The following is a 25,200-nucleotide window of genomic DNA, read 5'->3' on the forward strand; positions in this document are numbered from 1 at the left end:
ACACACACACACACACACACACACACACACACACACACACACACACACACACACACACACACACACACACACACACACACACAGATGTACACACACACACACACACACACGTACACACACACACACACACACGTACACAGATGTACATACACACACACACACACACACACACGTACACAGATGTACACACACACACACACACACACACACACACACACACACACACACACACACACACACACACACACACACACACACACACGTACACAGATGTACATACGCACAAACACTATGGATCTCTGTTGACCCACTGTCAGCGGAGTTAAGACCTTCCTTCTTGATGGCATTTACATTTGATTTATTTCCGTGCGTGCGTGTGTGTATGTGTGTGTGTGTATGTGTGTGTGTGTGTGTGTGTGTGTGTGTGTGTGTGTGTGTGTGTGTGTGTGTGTGTGTGTGTGTGTGTGTGTGTGTGTGTGTGTGTGTGTGTGTGTGTGTGTGTGTGTGTGTGTGTGTGTGTGTGTGTGTGTGTGTGTGTGTGTGTGTGTGTGTGCTAGCTGCTTTATTTAGAGTGAGTGCCGGAGGCTGTGTCTGTCAGTTCTCATCAGCTGTGTGGATAGAGGCTGTAGAGAGAAAGGGGAGAGAGAGTGACAGAGAGAGAGAAAGGGAGAGAGGGTGAGAGACAGAAAGGGAGAGAGAGAGGAGAGAGAGAGAGAGAATGGGAGATAGAGAGGAGAGAGAGAGAGAAAGGGTGGGATAAAAAGAGAGAGAGAGAGAGAGAGAAAGGGAGAGAGAGAGGAAGGGAGAGTGAGAGAGAGAGGAGAGAGAGGAAGGGAGAGTGAGGGAGAGAGAGAGAGAGAGAGAGAGACCGAGACCGAGAGAGAGAAAGGGAGAGAGGGTGAGTGAGAGAAAGGGAGAGAGGGTGAGAGAGAGAAAGGGAGAGATAGTGAGAGAGAGGAAGGGAGAGTGAGAGACAGAGACAGAGATAGAGAATGGGAGAGAGAGAAAGGGTGGGAGAAAAAGAGAGAAAGGGAGAGAGAGAGAGAGAAAGGGAGAGAGAGAGGAGAGAGAAAGGGAGAGATAGAGAGAGGAGAGAGAAAGGGAGAATGAGAGACGAGAGCAAGGGAGAGAGAGGTAGAGGGGGAAATCGCATTAGGCCCCTGGCCCCACTCAGAGCTTGGCTATAGCCCACCCTTCTCCCCTCTCATCCCTCTCTCTCTCTTGTCTCCAACATCATCCCCTTCCTCTCTGTTAGACACATCTCCTGCACTCCTCTTTAAAATCGATCCTTCATCCCTCTCTGTCTCTCTTTCTCTCTCTCTCTTTTCTCTTCTCTCTCTCTCTCTCTCTCTCTCTCTCTCTCTCTCTCTCTCTCTCTCTCTCTCTCTCTCTCTCTCTCTCTCTCTCTCTCTCTCCTCAATGGTGAGATCTGCTCTATCTTTCCTTTCCTGCAGTTAAATGACCTCATGGTTGGAATTTCATAATCAATCAACTTTAAAAATAAAATACAAATCCGATAATCTGGTGTTTCTGTGTCAAACGTTTTAAAAATATATATATTTTTCAGTCTTCTGTGACTGTCTATGAAGTGTAATATTGGGATGCAAATGTAATACATTTCAACTCTATATCTGACATGGTACAGGTGTCTTATTTTTGTTAAGCCCATAACTGTGTGTTTGAGGTGTCTCCTTGTGTTTCAAAAGAGATTTGTTTAATACTACCAAGAAACACTCTGTGTGACCCTGATTTAGCCCACTGCAGTAAAATGTTAAATTATCTCCTCCTCTCTGCTCCTCTCCTCTCCTCCTCCTCCTGATCCCTCACCTTTCCTCTCCTCTCCTCCTCTCCTCCTCCTGATCCCTCACCTCTCCTCTCCTCCTCTTCCTCCTCCTGATCCCTCACCTTTCCTCTCCTCTCCTCTCCTCCTCCTCCTGATCCCTCACCTCTCCTCTCCTCTCCTCTCCTCTCCTCCTCCTCCTGATCCCTCACCTCTCCTCTCCTCTCCTCTCCTCTCCTCTCCTCTCCTCCTCTCCTCTCCTTTCCTCTTCTCTTCTCTTCTCTCCTCCTCTCCTCTCCTCCTCCTGATCACTCTCCTCTCCTCCTCTTCCTCCCCTCTCCTCTCTTCCTGATCCCTCTCTCCTCTCCGCTCTTCTCCTCCTCTTCCTCCTCCGGATCCCTCTCTCCTCTCCACTCCTCTCCTCCTCCTCCTGATTCCTCTCCTTTCCTTTCCTCTCCTCTCCTCCTCTTCTCTCCTCTCCTCTCCTCTCGTCCTCCTCCTGATCACTATCCTATCCTCTCCTCCTCTCCTCCTCTTCTTCCCCTCTCCTCCTCTTCCTCTTCCTGATCCCTCTCTCCTCTCCTCTCCGCTCCTCCTCTCCGCTCCTCCTCTCCTCTCCTCTCCTCTCCTCTCCTCTCCTCCTCCTGGCACTGGGAAGGTATTTTTCCTGTCCTCCTTTTCTCCTAAAACATCCTTTACCTCCCACTTCACACACACACCAACAGACACACACCCACACACATTCTCACACGCACACACACACACACACACACACACCTTTTCTCTAAATCATCTACCTCTCCTCCTCTCCCCCTCTCCTCCCTGACTTTAAGACCCCTTCTCTCTATTTATCTTGACCAACTCAGTGGTCTTGTGGTTAGTGTCCTCCCTGACATTGGTTAGTGTCCCTCCCTGACATTGGTTAGTGTCCTCCCTGACATTGGTTAGTGTCCTCCCTGACATTGGTTAGTGTCCTCCCTGACATTGGTTAGTGTCCTCCCTGACATTGGTTAGTGTCCCTCCTGACATTGGTTAGTGTCCTCCCTGAGATTGGTTAGTGTCCCCCTGACATTGGTTAGTGTCCTCCCTGACATTGGTTAGTGTCCTCCCTGACATTGGTTAGTGTCCTCCCTGACATTGGTTAGTGTCCTCCCTGACATTGGTTAGTGTCCCTCCTGACATTGGTTAGTGTCCTCCCTGAGATTGGTTAGTGTCCCCCCTGACATTGGTTAGTGTCCTCCCTGACATTGGTTAGTGTCCTCCCTGACATTGGTTAGTGTCCTCCCTGACATTGGTTAGTGTCCCTCCCTGACAGTGATTAGTGTCCCTCCTGACATTGGTTAGTGTCCTCCCTGACATTGGTTAGTGTCCCTCCTGACATTGGTTAGTGTCCTCCCTGAGATTGGTTAGTGTCCCCCCTGACACTGGTTAGTGTCCTCCCTGACATTGGTTAGTGTCCTCCCTGAGATTGGTTAGTGTCCCTCCCTGAGATTGGTTAGTGTCCTCCCTGACATTGGTTAGTGTCCTCCCTGAGATTGGTTAGTGTCCTCCCTGAGATTGGTTAGTGTCCTCCCTGACATTGGTTAGTGTCCTCCCTGACATTGGTTAGTGTCCTCCCTGACATTGGTTAGTGTCCTCCCTGACACTGGTTAGTGTCCCTCCTGACATTGGTTAGTGTCCTCCCTGACATTGGTTAGTGTCCTCCCTGACATTGGTTAGTGTCCTCCCTGAGATTGGTTAGTGTCCTCCCTGACATTGGTTAGTGTCCTCCCTGAGATTGGTTAGTGTCCCTCCTGACATTGGTTAGTGTCCTCCCTGACATTGGTTAGTGTCCTCCCTGACATTGGTTAGTGTCCTCCCTGAGATTGGTTAGTGTCTTCCCTGACATTGGTTAGTGTCCCTCCTGACACTGGTTAGTGTCCCCCCTGACATTGGTTAGTGTCCTCCCTGACATTGGTTAGTGTCCTCCCTGACATTGGTTAGTGTCCCTCCTGACATTGGTTAGTGTCCTCCCTGACATTGGTTAGTGTCCTCCCTGACACTGGTTAGTGTCCCTCCTGACATTGGTTAGTGTCCTCCCTGACATTGGTTAGTGTCCTCCCTGAGATTGGTTAGTGTCCTCCCTGACACTGGTTAGTGTCCTCCCTGACACTGGTTAGTGTCCTCCCTGACATTGGTTAGTGTCCTCCCTGACATTGGTTAGTGTCCTCCCTGACATTGGTTAGTGTCCCTCCTGACATTGGTTAGTGTCCCCCCTGACACTGGTTAGTGTCCCCCCTGACATTGGTTAGTGTCCCCCCTGAGATTGGAAGGTTGTGATTTTGGTTGTCTCCTGTCTCACTACAGAAACAGGAGATAGACTAGTGTCCTGTCCAGGGGGTGTCCTGGTACATCAAGCTGTCTCACTACAGAAACAGGAGACAGACTAGTGTCCTGTCCAGGGGGTGTCCTGGCACATCAAGCTGTCTCACTACAGAAACAGGAGATAGACTAGTGTCCTGTCCAGGGGGTGTCCTGGTACATCAAGCTGTCTCACTACAGAAACAGGAGATAGACTAGTGTCCTGTCCAGGGGGTGTCCTGGCACATCAAGCTGTCTCACTACAGAAACAGGAGATAGACTAGTGTCCTGTCCAGGGGGTGTCCTGGTACATCAAGCTGTCTCACTACAGAAACAGGAGACAGACTAGTGTCCTGTCCAGGGGGTGTCCTGTCCAGGGGGTGTCCATCTCTCACAAGCCAAGGCTCCTCTCCTCTCTTTCTCACAGTGTTATAAAAGTTGTCTACAGGAAACTATAAATCGCTGCCCTCTGGCATCCCATTCTCGACCTCTCCCAAACACACTCGCACTGCCCTCTTGACGCCCCTCCCCTCCTGCAGCCTGGGATATAAATAGGCACCAGCGCAACGATGTGTGTGTGGGAGATGTCAAGGATGAGATAGGCCAGGAACCAGCCTTTTCCCACCAGCCAGTCAGAGAGATACCACCACCACTCAGCCAGTCTCCTAGTAAGAGATACCACCACCACTCAGCCAGTCTCCTAGTCAGAGATACCACCACCACTCAGCCAGTCTCCTAGTCAGAGATACCACCACCACTCAGCCAGTCTCCTAGTCAGAGAGATACCACCACCACTCAGCCAGTCTCCTAGTCAGAGATACCACCACCACTCAGCCAGTCTCCTAGTCAGAGATACCACCACCACTCAGCCAGTCTCCTAGTCAGAGAGACACCACCACCACTCAGCCAGTCTCCTAGTCAGAGAGATACCACCACCACTCAGCCAGTCTCCTAGTCAGAGAGATACCACCACCACTCAGCCAGTCTCCTAGTCAGAGATACCACCACCACTCAGCCAGTCTCCTAGTCAGAGATACCACCACCACTCAGCCAGTCTCCTAGTCAGAGAGATACCACCACCACTCAGCCAGTCTCCTAGTCAGAGAGATACCACCACCACTCAGCCAGTCTCCTAGTCAGAGAGATACCACCACCACTCAGCCAGTCTCCTAGTAAGAGATACCACCACCACTCAGCCAGTCTCCTAGTCAGAGAGATACCACCACCACTCAGCCAGTCTCCTAGTCAGAGATACCACCACCACTCAGCCAGTCTCCTAGTCAGAGAGATACCACCACCACTCAGCCAGTCTCCTAGTCAGAGATACCACCACCACTCAGCCAGTCTCCTAGTCAGAGAGATACCACCACCACTCAGCCAGTCTCCTAGTCAGAGATACCACCACCACTCAGCCAGTCTCCTAGTCAGAGAGATACCACCACCACTCAGCCAGTCTCCTAGTCAGAGAGATACCACCACCACTCAGCCAGTCTCCTAGTCAGAGATACCACCACCACTCAGCCAGTCTCCTAGTCAGAGATACCACCACCACTCAGCCAGTCTCCTAGTCAGAGATACCACCACCACTCAGCCAGTCTCCTAGTCAGAGAGATACCACCACCACTCAGCCAGTCTCCTAGTCAGAGAGATACCACCACCACTCAGCCAGTCTCCTAGTCAGAGAGATACCACCACCACTCAGCCAGTCTCCTAGTCAGAGATACCACCACCACTCAGCCAGTCTCCTAGTCAGAGAGATACCACCACCACTCAGCCAGTCTCCTAGTCAGAGAGATACCACCACCACTCAGCCAGTCTCCTAGTAAGAGATACCACCACCACTCAGCCAGTCTCCTAGTCAGAGATACCACCACCACTCAGCCAGTCTCCTAGTCAGAGAGATACCACCACCACTCAGCCAGTCTCCTAGTCAGAGAGATACCACCACCACTCAGCCAGTCTCATAGTCAGAGAGATACCACCACCACTCAGCCAGTATCCTAGTCAGAGAGATACCACCACCACTCAGCCAGTCTCCTAGTCAGAGAGATACCACCACCACTCAGCCAGTCTCCTAGTCAGAGAGATACCACCACCACTCAGCCAGTCTCCTAGTCAGAGAGATACCACCACCACTCAGCCAGTCTCCTAGTCAGAGAGATACCACCACCACTCAGCCAGTCTCCTAGTCAGAGAGATACCACCACCACTCAGCCAGTCTCCTATTCAGAGATACCACCACCACTCAGCCAGTCTCCTAGTCAGAGAGTAGAACAGAGAGATACCACCACCACTCAGCCAGTCTCCTAGTCAGAGAGTAGAACAGAGAGATACCACCACCACTCAGCCAGTCTCCTAGTCAGAGAGATACCACCACCACTCAGCCAGTCTCCTAGTCAGAGAGATACCACCACCACTCAGCCAGTCTCCTAGTCAGAGAGATAGTGGAAAGCCTTCCCAGAAGAGTGGAGGCTGTTATAGCAGCAATGTCCCAACATATAGTGGAGAGCCTTCCCAGAAGAGTGGAGGCTGTTATAGCAGCATTGTTCCAACATCAAGCGGAAAGCCTTCCCAGAAGAGTGGAGGCTGTTATAGCAGCAATGTTTCAACATCTAGTGGAAAGCCTTCCCAGATGAGTGGAGGCTGTTATAGCAGCAATGTTCCAACATCTAGTGGAAAGCCTCCCCAGAAGAGTGGAGGCTGTTATAGCAGCAATGTCCCAACATCTAGTGGAAAGCCTTCCCAGAAGAGTGGAGGCTGTTATAGCAGCAATGTTCCAACATCTAGTGGAAAGCCTTCCCAGAAGAGTGGAGGCTGTTATAGCAGCAATGTTCCAACATCTAGTGGAAATCCTTCCCAGAAGAGTGGAGGCTGTTATAGCAGCAATGTTCCAACATCTAGTGGAAATCCTTCCCAGAAGAGTGGAGGCTGTTATGGCAGCTAAGGGAGGGGGGACAAACTCCATATTAATGCTGATTTTGGAATGAGATGTTGGACGAGTGGTTGTCCACATACTTTTGTCCATGTAGTGTATATACTGTACTACCACAACATGCCCCTATAGAAACCCACTGAGTTGTATATAGAAACCCACTGAGTTGTAAATCGATTACAAATTCAGTGTGATTTGTGAGTGGTGATGCTCTTTAGTTTCTTTGCTGGTAGTTTAAGTGTTTGTTTTTTTCAAATTGTTTTTGAGAGACAAAGCTAATCTCTGTCTCTCTCTCTCTCTCTCTCTCTCTCTCTCTCTCTCTCTCTCTCTCTCTCTCTCTCTCTCTCTCTCTCTCTCTCTCTCTCTCTCTCTCTCTCTCTCTCTCAATTCAATTCAATTCAAGGGCTTTATTGGCATGGGAAACATGTGTTAACATTGCCAAAGCAAGTGAGGTAGACAACATACAAAGTGAATATATAAAGTGAAAAACAACAAAAATTAACAGTAAACATTACACATACAACAGTTTCAAAACAGTAAAGACATTACAAATGTCATATTATATATATATATATATATATACACATATACATATATATACACACATACACACACATATATATACATACATACACACATATATATATATATATATACACACATATACATATATACATATACATATATATATATATACATACATACACATACACAATGTACAAATAATTAAAGGACACAAGATAAAATAAATAAGCATAAATATGGGTTGTATTTACAATGGTGTTTGTTCTTCACTGGTTGCAAACAGGTCACAAATCTTGCTGCTGTGATGGCACACTGTGGAATTTCACCCAGTAGGTATGGGAGTTTTTCTTGGATATGTTTTCTCTTTGTGGATCTGTGTGATCTGGGGGAAATATGTCTCTCTTACATTGGGCAGGAGGTTAGAAGTGCAGCTCAGTTTCCACCTCATTTTGTGGGCAGTGAGCACATAGCCTGTCTTCTCTGAGAGCTGTCTGCCTACGGCGGCCTTCTCAATAGCAAGGCTATGCTCACTGAGTCTGTACATAGTCAAAGCTTTCCTTAATTTTGGGTCAGTCACAGTGGTCAGGTATTCTGCCGCTGTGTACTCTCTGTGTAGGGCCAAATAGCATTCTAGTTTGCTCTGTTTTTTGTTAATTCTTTCCAATGTGTTAAGTAATTATCTTTTTTGTTTTCTCATGATTTGGTTGGGTCTAATTGTCTCTCTCTCTCTCTCTCTCTCTCTCTCTCTCTCTCTCTCTCTCTCTCTCTACATCCCCTTCTCCAACCCCCCGTCCCCTAGGTGAGTCTGGACTCCCGGGTGAGAGAGGTGATTAACAGGAAGATACAGGAGCCTACGCCCCACACCTTTGAGGACGCCCAGCTTCAGATCTATACCTTAATGCACAGAGACTCCTATCCTCGCTTCCTCAACTCGTCTATATACAGATCACTGATTCACCATGGCTCCCACACCTCCTCAGAGTCCTAGGTTCACAACATTTCACTCACTCACACGCACTCCTCGCTCTCTCTCTCTCTCTCTCTCTCTCCCTCTCAGACTCCTCTCTCCCTCTCCCTCACATTCATCTCTCCCTCTCTCTCTCTCTCTCTCTCCCTCAGACTCGTCTCTCCCTCTCCCTCACATTCATCTCTCTCTCTCTCTCTCTCTCTCTCTCTCTCTCCCTCTCCCCTTCATCTCTCTCTCTCTCCCTCTCCCTCACATTCATCTCTCTCTCTCTCTCTCTCTCTCTCTCTCTCTCTCTCTCTCTCTCTCTCTCTCTCTCTCTCTCTCTCTCTCTCTCATCCCCTCTGCTCTGTCTCTCTCCATTCCATAACCACTTAAGGAGAAAATATTTGTTTTTTAAATGTTTGTTTTGTGATTTTTCTGTAGGATGCTTTTTTGTTGCCCAACCCTTTCACTTTTTCTATTAATTATTTTTTAATGAACTTCAACATGTCACTTAGGGACTTCCTGTTTCCGAATGTTGTTCACTACCCACATAGGGCTTTGGTCAAAAGTAGTGCACTATATAGGGACTAGGGTGCCATTTTGACAAGTCAAGGTAACTGGAAGACAAACGCGTTCGTGGAAGACGGAGACATTATTTATGTCGGATATCGTTCATACTGTTCGTGGTGACAGCTGTTACTCACATTATTTATGTTGGATATCGTTCATACTGTTCGTGGTGACAGCTGTTACTCACATTATTTATGTCGGATATCGTTCATACTGTTCGTGGTGACAGCTGTTACATTATTTATGTTGGATATCGTTCATACTGTTCGTGGTGACAGCTGTTACATTATTTATGTCGGATATCGTTCATACTGTTCGTGGTGACAGCTGTTACTCACATTATTTATGTCGGATATCGTTCATACTGTTCGTGGTGACAGCTGTTACTCACATTATTTATGTCGGATATCGTTCATACTGTTCATGGTGACAGCTGTTACTCACATTATTTATGTCGGATATCGTTCATACTGTTCATGGTGACAGCTGTTACTCACATTATTTATGTCGGATATCGTTCATACTGTTCGTGGTGACAGCTGTTACTCACATTATTTATGTCGATATCGTTCATACTGTTCGTGGTGACAGCTGTTACTCACATTATTTATGTCGGATATCGTTCATACTGTTCGTGGTGACAGCTGTTACTCACATTATTTATGTCGGATATCGTTCATACTGTTCGTGGTGACAGCTGTTACTCACATTATTTATGTCGGATATCGTTCATACTGTTCGTGGTGACAGCTGTTACATTATTTATGTCGGATATCGTTCATACTGTTCATGACAGCTGTTACAGTCGGATATCGTTCATACTGTTCGTGGTGACAGCTGTTACATTATTTATGTCGGATATCGTTCATACTGTTCATGGTGACAGCTGTTACTCACATTATTTATGTCGGATATCGTTCATACTGTTCGGACAGCTGTTATCACATTATTTATGTCGGATATCGTTCATACTGTTCATGGTGACAGCTGTTACTCACATTATTTATGTCGGATATCGTTCATACTGTTCGTGGTGACAGCTGTTACTCACATTATTTATGTCGGATATCGTTCATACTGTTCGTGGTGACAGCTGTTACTCACATTATTTATGTCGGATATCGTTCATACTGTTCGTGGTGACAGCTGTTACTCACATTATTTATGTCGGATATCGTTCATACTGTTCGTGGTGACAGCTGTTACTCACATTATTTATGTCAGATATCGTTCATACTGTTCGTGGTGACAGCTGTTACATTATTTATGTCGGATATCGTTCATACTGTTCGTGGTGACAGCTGTTACTCACATTATTTATGTCGGATATCGTTCATACTGTTCGTGGTGACAGCTGTTACTCACATTATTTATGTCGGATATCGTTCATACTGTTCGTGGTGACAGCTGTTACTCACATTATTTATGTCGGATATCGTTCATACTGTCCGTGGTGACAGCTGTTACTCACATTTACACACAGCAATCTGCTTTGTTCCAAATGACATGCAGCATGTTTTACTTTCTCCTGACAAAACGTCCTGATTTGAAGGTAAAAGAAACCTCGGCAATAAAGACACTGGTGACTGTCTAACGTCCACACAACGTTCACACCACGTTAAAGACACAACGTTCACACAACGTTAAAGACACCACGTTAAAGACACAACGTTCACACAACGTTAAAGACACCACGTTGAAGACACAACGTTCACACCACGTTAAAGACACAACGTTCACACAACGTTAAAGACACCACGTTCACGACCCTCACCCCATCCCCTCTGCCGGACCCCCTGGACACTGCTGCTCTACTACGCTTCTGACCTTTGACCTGTCACCTTTGACCTGTCCACTGTCTCCCTCACCTCACTGCTGTGATTGGCTATCAGAGGCATCGGGATGAGCTGTGGTTGGTCGATCGATCAGGGTGGGGAACAGGGGGGGGGGCTAAGAGATTTTCCATCCCAGGTGCAAAAAAAAATACAAAAAAGACTCACAATAAAACATTAAAAAACATACAAAAGTCTGTTAACAGTTAAACAACTGTTTCATGGGAAATGGAGTTTGAGGACAACACTTGTCTGTAGTTAGAAGACTGAAGATGATGCCTAGGTCTTTACTAGACTTGTTGTCACTCAAAATGCTTTAAACTTAGTATTATTAATGTTATTTATTTTATATTTTGTTAAACTGTGATAATGATTTTATTGTACATATATAAACAGAAACCCTTGACCATCAACACAAACCTCGCACAAACTCTCAATCAAATCATCAACTGTGTTTAAAGTTCTCAATGTGGTACCCTATTCCCTCAATGATGCACTAACAAAGCCCATAGCTTTTTGTCAAAAGTAGTGCACTCCATAGGGAATAGGGTTCCATTTGGGACCAGTTTTGGTATTTCCAGGTTGAAAGGCCCTGCCTCTCTGGCACCACCTGTAGGTGGTGAATGGTACTACCTCTATGTTAGGGTGTCTCCCTGCTGTGTGTGTGTGTGTGTGTGTGTGTGTGTGTGTGTGTGTGTGTGTGTGTGTGTGTGTGTGTGTGTGTGTGTGTGTGTGTGTGTGTGTGTGTGTGTGTGTGTGTGTGTGTGTGTGTGTGTGTGATTCAAGTCCGTCTCCAGGTATGTTGGACAGGTGTGTCTTAGTTCTCATATAGTATACATCATACAGCCAACATCATGTCAACATTTCTCCAGAACAGCTCTGGACTGAAAGATGGCCAACAAACATTTCATCCACTCTGTCCCTGGTGCTTCTGGGTAAAATACTGTGAACTGAACTCCTCCCATCACTGTCTCAAGTCAAGTGAGTCCCCTCACTCTGTCTAGTCCCCTTCCTGTCTCAAGTCAAGTCCCCTCACTCTGTCTAGCACCCTTCCTGTCTCAAGTCAAGTCCCCTCACTCTGTCTAGTCCCCTTCCTGTCCCAAGTCAAGTCCCCTTACTCTGTCTGGTCTCCTTCCTGTCTCAAGTCAAGTCCCCTTACTCTGTTTGGTCTCCTTCCTGTCTCAAGTCAAGTCCCCTCACTCTGTCTAGTCCCCTTCCTGTCCCAAGTCAAGTCCCCTGACTCTGTTTGGTCTCCTTCCTGTCTCAAGTCAAGTCCCCTGACTCTGTTTGGTCTCCTTCCTGTCTCAAGTCAAGTCCCCTCACTCTGTTTGGTCTCCTTCCTGTCTCAAGTCAAGTCCCCTCACTCTGTTTGGTCTCCTTCCTGTCTCAAGTCAAGTCCCCTGACTCTGTTTGGTCTCCTTCCTGTCTCAAGTCAAGTCCCCTCACTCTGTTTGGTCTCCTTCCTGTCTCAAGTCAAGTCCCCTCACTCTGTCTGGTCTCCTTCCTGTCTCAAGTCAAGTCCCCTCACTCTGTCTGGTCTCCTTCCTGTCTCAAGTCAAGTCCCCTCACTCTGTTTGGTCTCCTTCCTGTCTCAAGTCAAGTCCCCTCACTCTGTTTGGTCTCCTTCCTGTCTCAAGTCAAGTCCCCTCACTCTGTCTGGTCCCCTTCCTGTCCCAAGTCAAGTCCCCTCACTGTCTGGTCTCCTTCCTGTCTCAAGTCAAGTCCCCCACTCTGTCTGGTCTCCTTCCTGTCTCAAGTCAAGTCCCTCACTCTGTCTGGTCTCCTTCCTTTCTCAAGTCAAGTCCCCTCACTCTGTCTGGTCTCCTTCCTGTCTCAAGTCAAGTCCCCTCACTCTGTTTGGTCTTCCTTTCCAAGTCAAGTCCCCTCACTCTGTCTAGTCAAGTCAAGTCCCCTCACTCTGTCTGGCACCCTTCCTGTCCCAAGTCAAGTCCCCTCACTCTGTTTGGTCTCCTTCCTTCTCAAGTCAAGTCCCCTCACTCTGTCTAGTCCCCTTCCTGTCTCAAGTCAAGTCCCCTCACTCTGTCTAGCACCCTTCCTGTCCCAAGTCAAGTCCCCTCACTCTGTTTGGTCTCCTTCCTTTCTCAAGTCAAGTCCCCTCACTCTGTCTAGTCCCCTTCCTGTCTCAAGTCAAGTCCCCTCACTTCTAGCACCCTTCCTGTCCCAAGTCAAGTCCCCTCACTCTGTTTGGTCTCCTTCCTTTCTCAAGTCAAGTCCCCTCACTCTGTCTAGTCCCTTCCTGTCTCAAGTCAAGTCCCCACTCTGTTTAGTCTCTTCCTGTCTCAAGTCAAGTCCCCTCACTCTGTCTAGCACCCTTCCTGTCTCAAGTCAAGTCCCTCACTCTGTCTAGCACCCTTCCTGTCCCAAGTCAAGTCCCCTCACTCTGTCTGGTCTCCTTCCTGTCTCAAGTCAAGTCCCCTCACTCTGTCTGGTCCCTTCCTGTCTCAAGTCAAGTCCCCTCACTCTGTCTAGCACCCTTCCTGTCTCAAGTCAAGTCCCTCACTCTGTCTAGCACCCTTCCTGTCTCAAGTCAAGTCCCCTCCTCTGTCTAGCACCCTTCCTTTCTCAAGTCCCCTCAAGTCAAGTCCCCTCACTCTGTCTAGTCTCCTTCCTGTCTCAAGTCAAGTCCCCTCACTCTGTCTAGTCCCCTTCCTGTCTCAAGTCAAGTCCCCTCACTCTGTCTAGCACCCTTTGGTCTCCTTCCTTTCTCAAGTCAAGTCCTCACTCTGTCTAGTCCCCTTCCTGTCTCAAGTCAAGTCCCCCACTCTGTCTAGCACCCTTCCTGTCCCAAGTCAAGTCCCCTCACTCTGTTTGGTCTCCTTCCTGTCTCAAGTCAAGTCCCCTCACTCTGTCTAGTCCCCTTCCTGTCTCAAGTCAAGTCCCCTCACTCTGTCTAGCACTCTTCCTGTCCCAAGTCAAGTCCCCTCACTCTGTCTGGTCTCCTTCCTGTCTCAAGTCAAGTCCCCTCACTCTGTCTGTCTAGTCTCAAGTCAAGTCCCTTCCTGTCCCTCACTCAAGTCAAGTCCCCTCACTCTGTCTAGTCCCCTTCCTGTCTCAAGTCAAGTCCCCTCACTCTGTCTAGTCCCCTTCCTGTCTCAAGTCAAGTCCCCTCACTCTGTCTAGTCCCCTTCCTGTCCCAAGTCAAGTCCCCTTACTCTGTCTGGTCCCTTCCTGTCTCAAGTCAAGTCCCCTCACTCTGTCTGGTCTCCTTCCTGTCTCAAGTCAAGTCCCCTCACTCTGTCTGGTCTCCTTCCTGTCTCAAGTCAAGTCCCCTCACTCTGTCTGGTCTCCTTCCTGTCTCAAGTCAAGTCCCCTCACTCTGTCTGGTCTCCTTCCTGTCTCAAGTCAAGTCCCCTCACTCTGTCTGGTCTCTGTCTGGTCCCCTCACTCTGTCTTCCTTCCTGTCTCAAGTCAAGTCCCCTCACTCTGTCTGGTCTCCTTCCTGTCTCAAGTCAAGTCCCCTCACTTCTGGTCTCCTTCCTGTCTCAAGTCAAGTCCCCTCACTCTGTCTGGTCTCCTTCCTGTCTCAAGTCAAGTCCCCTCACTCTGTTTGGTCTCCTTCCTGTCTCAAGTCAAGTCCCCTCACTCTGTCTGGTCTCCTTCCTGTCTCAAGTCAAGTCCCCTCAATCTGTCTGGTCTCCTTCCTGTCTCAAGTCAAGTCCCCTCACTCTGTCTGGTCTCCTTCCTGTCTCAAGTCAAGTCCCCTCACTCTGTCTGGTCTCCTTCCTGTCTCAAGTCAAGTCCCCTCACTGTTTGGTCTCCTTCCTGTCTCAAGTCAAGTCCCCTCACTCTGTCTGGTCTCCTTCCTGTCTCAAGTCAAGTCCCACTCACTCTGTCTGGTCTCCTTCCTGTCTCAAGTCAAGTCCCCTTTTGGTCTCCTTCCTGTCCCACAAGTCCCCTCTGTTTGGTCTCCTTCCTGTCTCAAGTCAAGTCCCTTCCTGTCCCTTCCTGTCTCAAGTCAAGTCCCCCACTCTGTCTGGTCTCCTTCCTGTCTCAAGTCAAGTCCCCTGACTCTGTTTGGTCTCCTTCCTGTCTCAAGTCAAGTCCCCTCACTCTGTTTGGTCTCCTTCCTGTCTCAAGTCAAGTCCCCTCACTCTGTCTGGTCCCCTTCCTGTCCCAAGTCAAGTCCCCTCACTGTCTGGTCTCCTTCCTGTCTCTGCTGCTGTTAAGCAGTACATACTGTAGGACCAGTTACCCAGACAGAGATTAAGCCTTGTCCTGGACTACGGGCCCAATGTGAAACACACCATCACCAACACCAACACCAGCCTGAAATGATGACACGCTGCATGATAGACAGTTGAAGTTGCAAGTTTACATACACCATAGCCACACACCTTAGATGCACTGATGAAGTTTTCTCCCATCAGTGTGAAACAGCAGGGACCCGGGATTCAACAGACCAAAGCAATGTTTTACTACAATCCTCTAGTGTCCAGTGTTTTTTTTCCCCCTCAGCCCGCAGTTTCTTGTTTTTTTTTGCTGAAAGAAGTGGAAACCTTAATCGTCGTCGGCTGCCATTCCTCATTCGTGTCAAGGTACGATGAGTTGTGCATTCTGTCATAGGTCTTTGGCCATCAATTTTCTACAGGACTGTCAGTTGACTAACTGCTCTGCACAATTCATATCAGCCTCCTTTGTCCTCTTTAAAAAAAAAATTAAAAAGCAGTTCTTGACACACTCAAACCGGAATGTCTGGAACCTACTACTATACCCTGTTCAAAGACACTTCAATATCTTGTCTTTCCCATTCACCCCCATGAATGGCACACACACACACACACACAATGCATGTCTCATTTGACTCAAGGCTTAAAAATCCTTCTTCAGCCCATCTCCTCCTCCTACATCTACACTGATTGAAGTGGATTTAACAAGTGACATCAATAAGGGATCCTATATCTTTCACCTGGATTCACCTGGTCAGTCTATGTCATGGAAAGAGCAGGTGTTCCTGTTGTTTTGTACACTCAGTGTAGACTCCATTGAAAGTACATTCTAGTCCAGGACTAGGCTTGATCCATGTCTGGGAAACCAGCTCTAGATTCTTTTTCAGAACAAAGTTTATTTTCAGATTGGGTCTGTCCACAAATTGCATTTTTCCTTTACAGAATTTACTATATTTTGTAAATACAAAGGGAATAGTCCATATTGAACATAATACATACATGTATTACCTACATGTACTACATATATACACATAATACATACATACACCTACTACATACATGTACTACATACATACACATAATACATACACATACTACATACATGTACTACATACATACACATACTACATACATGTACTACATACATACACATAATACATACATGTACTACATACATACATGTACTACATACATACACATAATACATACATACACATACTACATACATACACATAATACATACATGTACTATATACATACATGTACTACATACATACACATACTACATACATACACATAGTACATACATACACATACTAGAAACATACACATACTACATACATACACATAATACATACATGTACTACATACATACACATAATACATACATACACATACTACATACATACACATAATACATACATACACATACTAGAAACATACACATACTACATACATAGTACATACATACACATAATACATACATACACATACTACATACCTGCACATACTACATACATGCTACATACATACACATAATACATACATGTACTACATACATACACATAATATATACACATACTACATACATACACATAATACATACATACACATACTACATACATGTGCTACATACATACACATAATACATACATGTACTACATACATACACATACTACATACATACACACAATACATACACATACTACATACATGTACTACATATATACACATAATACGTACACATACTACATACATACACATAATACATACATACACACAATACATACACATACTACATACATGTACTACATACATACACATAATACATACATACACCTACTACATACATGTACTACATACATACACATAATACATACACATACTACATACATACACCTACTACATACATGTACTACATACATACACATAATACATACACATACTACATACGTGTACTACATACATACACATAATACATACACATACTACATACATGTACTACATACATACACATAATACATACATGTACTACATACATACACATAATATATACACATAATACATACATACACATACTACATACACATACTACATACATACACATACTACATACATGTGCTACATACATACACATAATACATACATGTACTACATACATACACATACTACATACATACACACAATACATACACATACTACATACATGTACTACATATATACACATAATACGTACACATACTACATACATACACATACTACATACATGTGCTACATACATACACATAATACATACATGTACTACATACATACACATACTACATACATACTACATACATACACATAATACATACATACATACACACAATACATACACATACTACATACATGTACTACATATATACACATAATACGTACACATACTACATAAATACACATAATACATACATACTACATACATACACACAATACATACACATACTACATACATACACATACTACATACATGTACTACATACATACACATAATACATACACATACTACATACATACACACAATACATACACATACTACATACATACAGACAATACATACATACACATAATACATACACATACTACATACATACACACAATACATACACATACTACATACATACACATACTACATACATGTAGTACATACATACACATAATACATACATACACATACTACATACATACACATAATACATACATACACATAATACATACACATACTACATACTACATACATACACACAATACATACACATACTACATACACATACTACATACTACATACATACACATACTGCATACATACACATAATACATACACATAATACATACATGTACTACACATCATACACATAATACATACATGTACAAAGGCATTTGTCCTATTTTATTACAAACTGGAATTAAGATGGGGATGTTTGTATCATTTGATTTACACAACATGCCTACCACTTTGAAGATACAAAATGTGTATGATTTATTTCAGCTTTTATTTCTTTCATCACATTCCCAGTAGGTCAGCTCAATTAGTATGTGGTAGCATTGCCTTTAAATTGTTTAAATTGGGTCAAGCATTTTGGGAAGCCTTCCACAAGCTTCCCACACCAGAGCTGGTGTAACGGAGTCAGGTTTGTAGGCCTCCTTGCTCGTGCATGCTTTTTCACTTCTGCCCAAACAAATTCTAGAGAATTGAGGTCAGGGTTTTGTGATGGCCCCTCCAATACCTTGACTTTGTTGTCCATAAGCCATTTTGCCACAACTTTGGAAGTATGCTTGGGGTCATTGTCCATTTGGAAGACCCATTTGCGACCAAGCTTTAACTTCCTGACTGATGTCTTGAGATGTTACTTCAATATATCCATATACTTATCCATCCTCATGATATCATCTATTTTGTGAAGTACACCAGTCCCTCCTGCAGCAAAGCACCTCCACAACATGATGCTGCCACCCCCGTGCTTCACGGTTGGGATGGGGTTCTTCAGGCTTGCAAACCTCCACCTTTTTCCTTCAAACATAATAATGGTCATTATGACCAAACAGTTATATTTTTATTTCATCAGACCAGAGGACATTTCTCCCAAAAGTATGATCTTTGTCCCCATGTGCAGTTGCAAACCGTAGTCTGGCTTTTTTTATGGTGGTTTTGGAGCAGTGGCTTCTTCCTTGCTGAGCGCCTTTCAGGTTATGTCGATATAGGGCTCGTTTTACTGTAGATATAGATACTTTTGTACCTGTTTCTTCCAGCATCTTCACAAGGTCCTTTGCTGTTGTTCTGGGATTGATTTACACCAAAGTACATTCATCTCTAGGAGACAGGACTCGTCTCCTTCCTGAGCGGTATGACGGCTGCGTGGTCCCATGGTGTTTATACTTGCGTACTATTGTTTGTTCAGGTGAACGTGGTACCTTCAGGTGTTTGGAAATTGCTCCCAAGGATGAACCAGACTTGTGGAGGTCTACAATTTTTTTTCTGGGGTTTTGGCTGATTTCTTTTGATTTTCTCATGATGTCAAGCAAAGAGGCACTGAGTTTGAAGGAGGGCCTTGAAATACATCCACAGGTTCACCTCCAATTGACTCAAATGATGTCAATTAGCCTATCAGAAGCTTCTAAAGCCATGACATCATTTTCTGGAATTTTCCAAGCTGTTTAAAGGCAGAGTCAACTTAGAGTATGTAAACTTCTGACCCACTGGAATTGTGATACAGTGAATTATAAGTGAAATAATCTGTCTGTAAACAATTGTTGGAAAAATATTTGCCCCCTTCCTGATTTCTTTTTTTTTTTTTCCACATTTGTCACTTGTAATGGTTTTCTTCATCTGAACGAGAGGCGGACCAAAGCGCAGCGTGGTTGTTTTGATTCATGCTTTAATAAATCACTTCACATGAACAAACTAACAAAAACATGAAATGTGAAAACTCAAAACAGTCCTATCTGGTGCAAAGACAGAGACAGGAACAATCACCCACCAACACACAGTGAAACCCAGGCTACCTAAGTATGATTCTCAATCAGAGACAACCAATGACACCTGCCTCTGATTGAGAACCATACTAGGCCGAAACATAGAAATACCCCAAAACATAGAAAAACAAACATAGACTGCCCACCCCAACTCACGCCCTGACCATACTAAATAATGACAAAACAAAGGAAATAAAGGTCAGAACGTGACACATGCGCACCATTTGTTTTACATTATTTCTCTCAAATTTTGTGCACAAATGTATATACATCCTTGTTAGTGAGCATTCCTCCTTTCCCAAGATAATCTATCCACCTGACAGGTCCGGCATATCAAGAAGCTGATTAAACAGCATGATCATTACACAGGTGCACCTTGTGCTGGGGATAATAAAAGGCCATTCTAAAATGTGCAGTTTTGTTACACAACACAATGCCACAGATGTCTCAGGTTTTGAGGGAATGTGCAATTGGCATGATGACTGGAGGAATGTCCACCAGAGCTGTTACCAGAGAAGAGAATGTTAATTTCTTTACCATAAGTCTACCAACGGTCGCTTTAGAGAATATGGCAGTACGTCCAACTGGCCTCGCAACCCCAGACCACGTAACCATGCCAACCCAGGACCTCCACATCCGGCCTCTTCACCTGCGGGATCGCCTGAGACCAGCCACCCGGACAGCTGATGAAACTGTGGGATCGTCTGAGACCAGCCACCCGGACAGCTGATGAAACTGTGGGATCGTCTGAGACCAGCCACCCAGACAGCTGATGAAACTGGGATCGTCTGAGACCAGCCACCCGGACAGCTGATGAAACTGGGTTTTCACATCTGAAGAATTTCTGCACAAACTGTCAGAAACAGTCTCAGGGAAGTTCATCCGTGTGCTCATAATCCTCACCAGGGTCTTGACCTGACTGCAGTTTGGCATCATCAGTGGGCAAATGCTCCCCTTCAATAGCCACTGGCACGCTGGAAAAGTGTGCTCTTCGAGGATGAATCCCGAGTTTCAACTGTACCAGGCAGATGGCAGACCGCATGTGTGGCGTCGTGTGGGTGAGCGGTTTGCTGATGTCAACGTTGTGAACAGAGTGCCCCATTTACTCCATGTGTATCTCTGTGTTGTTGTCTGTTCACACTGCTATGCTTTATCTTGGCCAGGTTGCAGTTGTAAATGAGAACTTGTTCTCAACTAGCCTACCTGGTTAAATAAAGGTGAAATAAATAAATAAATAAATGGTGACGGTGGGGTTATGGTATGGGGCAGGCATAAGCTACAGACAACAAACACAATTGTATTTCATCAAAGGCAATTTGAAAGCACAGTTACCGTAAAGAGATCCTGAGGCCCGTTGTGGTGCCATTCATCCACCTCCATCACCTCATGTTTCAGCCTGATAATATACAGCCCCATGTCACAAGGATCTGGACACAATTCCTGGAAGCTGAACATGTCCCAGTTCTTCCATGGTCTGCATACTCACCAGACATGTGACCCATTGAGCATGTTTGGGATGCTCTGGATAGTCGTGTACGACAGTGCGTTCCAGTTCCCACCAATATCCAGCAACTTCGCACAGCCATTGAAGAGCAGTGGCACAACATTCCACAGGCCACAATCAACAGCCTGATCAACTCTATGTGAAGGGGATGTGTCGCGCTGCATGAAGCAAATGGTGGTCAGAACAGATACTGACTGGTTTTCTGTGAAATGTATAAATGTTGTGTCCAGGAAATAAAACAAGTATTTAAAACTCCAGGACACCCAGCTAGTGATGGTGATATAACTGAGTACAACAATCCTTCTACACCAGACTGACAACATTACCTACATCCTTCATTCCTATACATTTCAAACGTATAGGAATCTGCGACCAGCAGATGCATATCTGTATTCCCAGTCATGTGAAATCAATTTCTCTCCAGAGAGAGAAAGGACGGAGGACTATGTGTCCAGAGAGAGAAAGGAGGGAGGACTATGTGTCCAGAGAGAGAAAGGACGGGGGGAATATGTGTCCAGAGAGAGAAAGGACGGAGGACTATGTGTCCAGAGAGAGAAAGGACTATGTGTCCAGAGAGAGAAAGGACGGAGGACTATGTGTCCAGAGAGAGAAAGGACGGAGGACTATGTGTCCAGAGAGAGAAAGGACGGGGGGAATATGTGTCCAGAGAGAGAAAGGACGGAGGACTATGTGTCCAGAGAGAGAAACGGAGGACTATTGGGGGGTTATTGTCAGCAGAGAGAAAGAAACAAGAGACCGGGGCTAAGTGAATACATACACTGAAACCTAATTAAGACTACAGTAATTAAGCGTCTAGTCTTGCAGTTCTTTAGAAGTCACGTTGCCTCTGAGTGTCTTGTCAGGAGAGGTTGTGTCTAGACTTCACAGTTCATGCAACTTTACCATTCTGATCATTCTGTCTACACCTACATTTAAATGTGTCCACAGTGCGGCCTGCTTTCCAGCGCTATATTCAAATGCCAGCATGAATTCTACAAACGGTGGAATAGGCTAAATATCACAAACAACAACAACTGATGGCAACAGCTAACCAGCAAGCTAACCTCTGTAGCTAGCCAGCAAGCTACCCTCTGTAGCTAGCCAGCAAGCGAACCTCTGTAGCTAGCCAGCAAGCTACCCTTTGTAGCTAGCCAGCAAGCTAACCTCTGTAGCTGGCCAGCAACGTTAAAGGGATTGCAAAAAGGTTAGCATAACTCTGTTAGCCAAACAAAAACATTTTTTTCTAAATATTAGCTAGCTGGCTAGCATTTATAAGGCCAGCAAACACGTTCTTCACACACTAGGTCAAAACACATTTTCAGGAAACTTGTGGGAGGAGTGCTGATGACTGTCATCTCCCACTGTACGAACTTTCAGTAGCCTGAACGCATCCAGACTGAAGAGAAATCTGCACACAATTTTTAATTGAACCTTTATTTAACTAGGCAAGTCAGTTAAGAACAAATTATTATTTACAAAGACGGCATAGGAACAGTGGGTTAACTGCCTTGTTCAGGGGCCGAATGACATATTTTTACTTTGTCAGCTCGAGGGGTTCGAACCAGCAACCTTTACGCATACTGGCCCAACACTCTAACCACTAGGCTACCTGCCCCCCCCTACACTCTAACCACTAGGCTACCTGCCACCCCTACAATCTAACCACTAGGCTACCTGCCACCCCTACACTCTAACCACTAGGCTACCTGCCTCTAACCACTAGGTTACCTGCCGCCCCTACACTCTAACCACTAGGCTACCTGCCACCCCTACGCTCTAACCACTAGGCTACCTGCCACCCCTACGCTCTAACCACAGGCTACCTGCCACCCCTACACTCTAACCACTAGGTTACCTGCCACCCCTACACTCTAACCACTAGGCTACCTGCCTCTAACCACTAGGTTACCTGCCGCCCCTACACTCTAACCACTAGGCTCCCTGCCACCCCTACACTCTAACCACTAGGCTACCTGCCTCTAACCACTAGGTTACCTGCCACCCCTACACTCTAACCACTAGGTTACCTGCCGCCCCTACACTCTAACCACTAGGTTACCTGCCACCCCTACGCTCTAACCACTAGGCTACCTGCCACCCCTACACTCTAACCACTAGGCTACCTGCCACCCCTACACTCTAACCACTAGGCTACCTGCCACCTCTTGAAGTGTTCGGCCAGATCTGAATATAATCGGATCGCAAAGCGACCTTTTTAATGCGATCTTTTGTATTCTGAAGTCACATGTAAGTGTCAAGTGTAGACACGAGGGGTTTTGAAAGGCCTGGTCCCCCGTCCTGATCCACAGATATGGAAATAACCTGCTATTGCCAAAATAAACATAGCACTCCACACACACACTACCACGAAGAACTCACATTTCAAGTGTAGACACGACCTCACAATCGTGGTCATTACGGTACGCCGTAGTAAAATGCCGTAGTAAAATGTTTTGTATACTCTGTTTTGTACCATTTTGGTCTGTTTCCTACATTATGAACAGGACTCTAGTCTCAGACCATAGAGATGGCAGCTGTACCATTTTGGTCTGTTTCCTACATTGTGAACAGGACTCTAGTCTCAGACCGTAGAGATGGCAGCTGTACCATTTTGGTCTGTTTCCTACATTGTGAACAGGACTCTCGTCTCAGACCGTAGAGATGGCAGCTGTACCATTTTGGTCTGTTTCCTACATTGTGAACAGGACTCTAGTCTCAGACCGTAGAGATGGCAGCTGTACCATTTTTGGTCTGTTTCCTACATTGTGAACAGGACTCTAGTCTCAGACCGTAGAGATGGCAGCTGTACCATTTTGGTCTGTTTCCTACATTGTGAACAGGACTCTAGTCTCAGACCGTAGAGATGGCAGCTGTACCATTTTGGTCTGTTTCCTACATTGTGAACAGGACTCTAGTCTCAGACCGTAGAGATGGCAGCTGTACCATTTTGGTCTGTTTCCTACATTGTGAACAGGACTCTCGTCTCAGACCGTAGAGATGGCAGCTGTACCATTTTGGTCTGTTTCCTACATTGTGAACAGGACTCTAGTCTCAGACCGTAGAGATGGCAGCTGTACCATTTTGGTCTGTTTCCTACATTGTGAACAGGACTCTCGTCTCAGACCGTAGAGATGGCAGCTGTACCATTTTGGTCTGTTTCCTACATTGTGAACAGGACTCTAGTCTCAGACCGTAGAGATGGCAGCTGTACCATTTTGGTCTGTTTCCTACATTGTGAACAGGACTCTAGTCTCAGACCGTAGAGATGGCAGCTGTACCATTTTGGTCTGTTTCCTACATTGTGAACAGGACTCTAGTCTCAGACCGTAGAGATGGCAGCTGTACCATTTTGGTCTGTTTCCTACATTGTGAACAGGACTCTAGTCTCAGACCGTAGAGATGGCAGCTGTACCATTTTGGTCTGTTTCCTACATTGTGAACAGGACTCTAGTCTCAGACCGTAGAGATGGCAGCTGTACCATTTTGGTCTGTTTCCTACATTGTGAACAGGACTCTAGTCTCAGACCGTAGAGATGGCAGCTGTACCATTTTGGTCTGTTTCCTACATTGGTATTCCAAACCCGGTGTGACTACCTCATGACCTCGATGACACTGAACCACAACATTTAGTCATTTATAGGTTAATTTAGTCACTTATAGATGTTTAATTACAATTAGGTTTCTATTCGAGGATAAGGTCAGCAGCAGATGGACTTTTAGGAGTAACTAGAAAGTGCCATGCCAAATGTAGTAGAGCTGAGATGTCATATTAAATGTAGTAGAGATGAGCTGAGATGTCATGCCAAATAGAGCTAGTAGTAGAGCTGAGATGTCATGCCAAATGTAGTAGAGCTGAGATGCCATGCAAAATGTAGTAGAGCTGAGCTGAGATGTCATGTAAAATGTAGTAGAGCTGAGATGCCATGCAAAATGTAGTAGAGCTGAGCTGAGATGTCATGCAAAATGTAGTAGAGCTGAGATACATTTACATTACATTTAAGTCATTTAGCAGACACTCTTATCCAGATGAAAATGTAGTAGAGCTGAGATGCCATGCAAAATGTAGTAGAGC

General features: G+C 45.5%; 1 protein-coding gene across 4 annotated transcripts in view; it reads left to right on the forward strand.

The window, feature by feature from the left end:
- The window catches only part of LOC127913109 (regulator of G-protein signaling 17-like), a 116,744-nt gene extending 107,865 nt beyond the window's left edge, over positions 1-8,879 (forward strand). For all 4 annotated transcript variants that reach the window (XM_052484499.1, XM_052484500.1, XM_052484501.1 and 1 more), the window contains one exon: positions 8,377-8,879. In XM_052484499.1, the coding sequence (XP_052340459.1) occupies positions 8,377-8,565 (189 nt within the window). In that variant the 3' untranslated portion in view covers positions 8,566-8,879. The remainder of the gene's footprint in view (positions 1-8,376) is intronic.
- Positions 8,880-25,200: the final 16,321 nt, after the last annotated feature.

This window comes from Oncorhynchus keta, chromosome 28 (assembly GCF_023373465.1).
Source record: "Oncorhynchus keta strain PuntledgeMale-10-30-2019 chromosome 28, Oket_V2, whole genome shotgun sequence".
Lineage (NCBI taxonomy): Eukaryota > Metazoa > Chordata > Actinopteri > Salmoniformes > Salmonidae > Oncorhynchus > Oncorhynchus keta.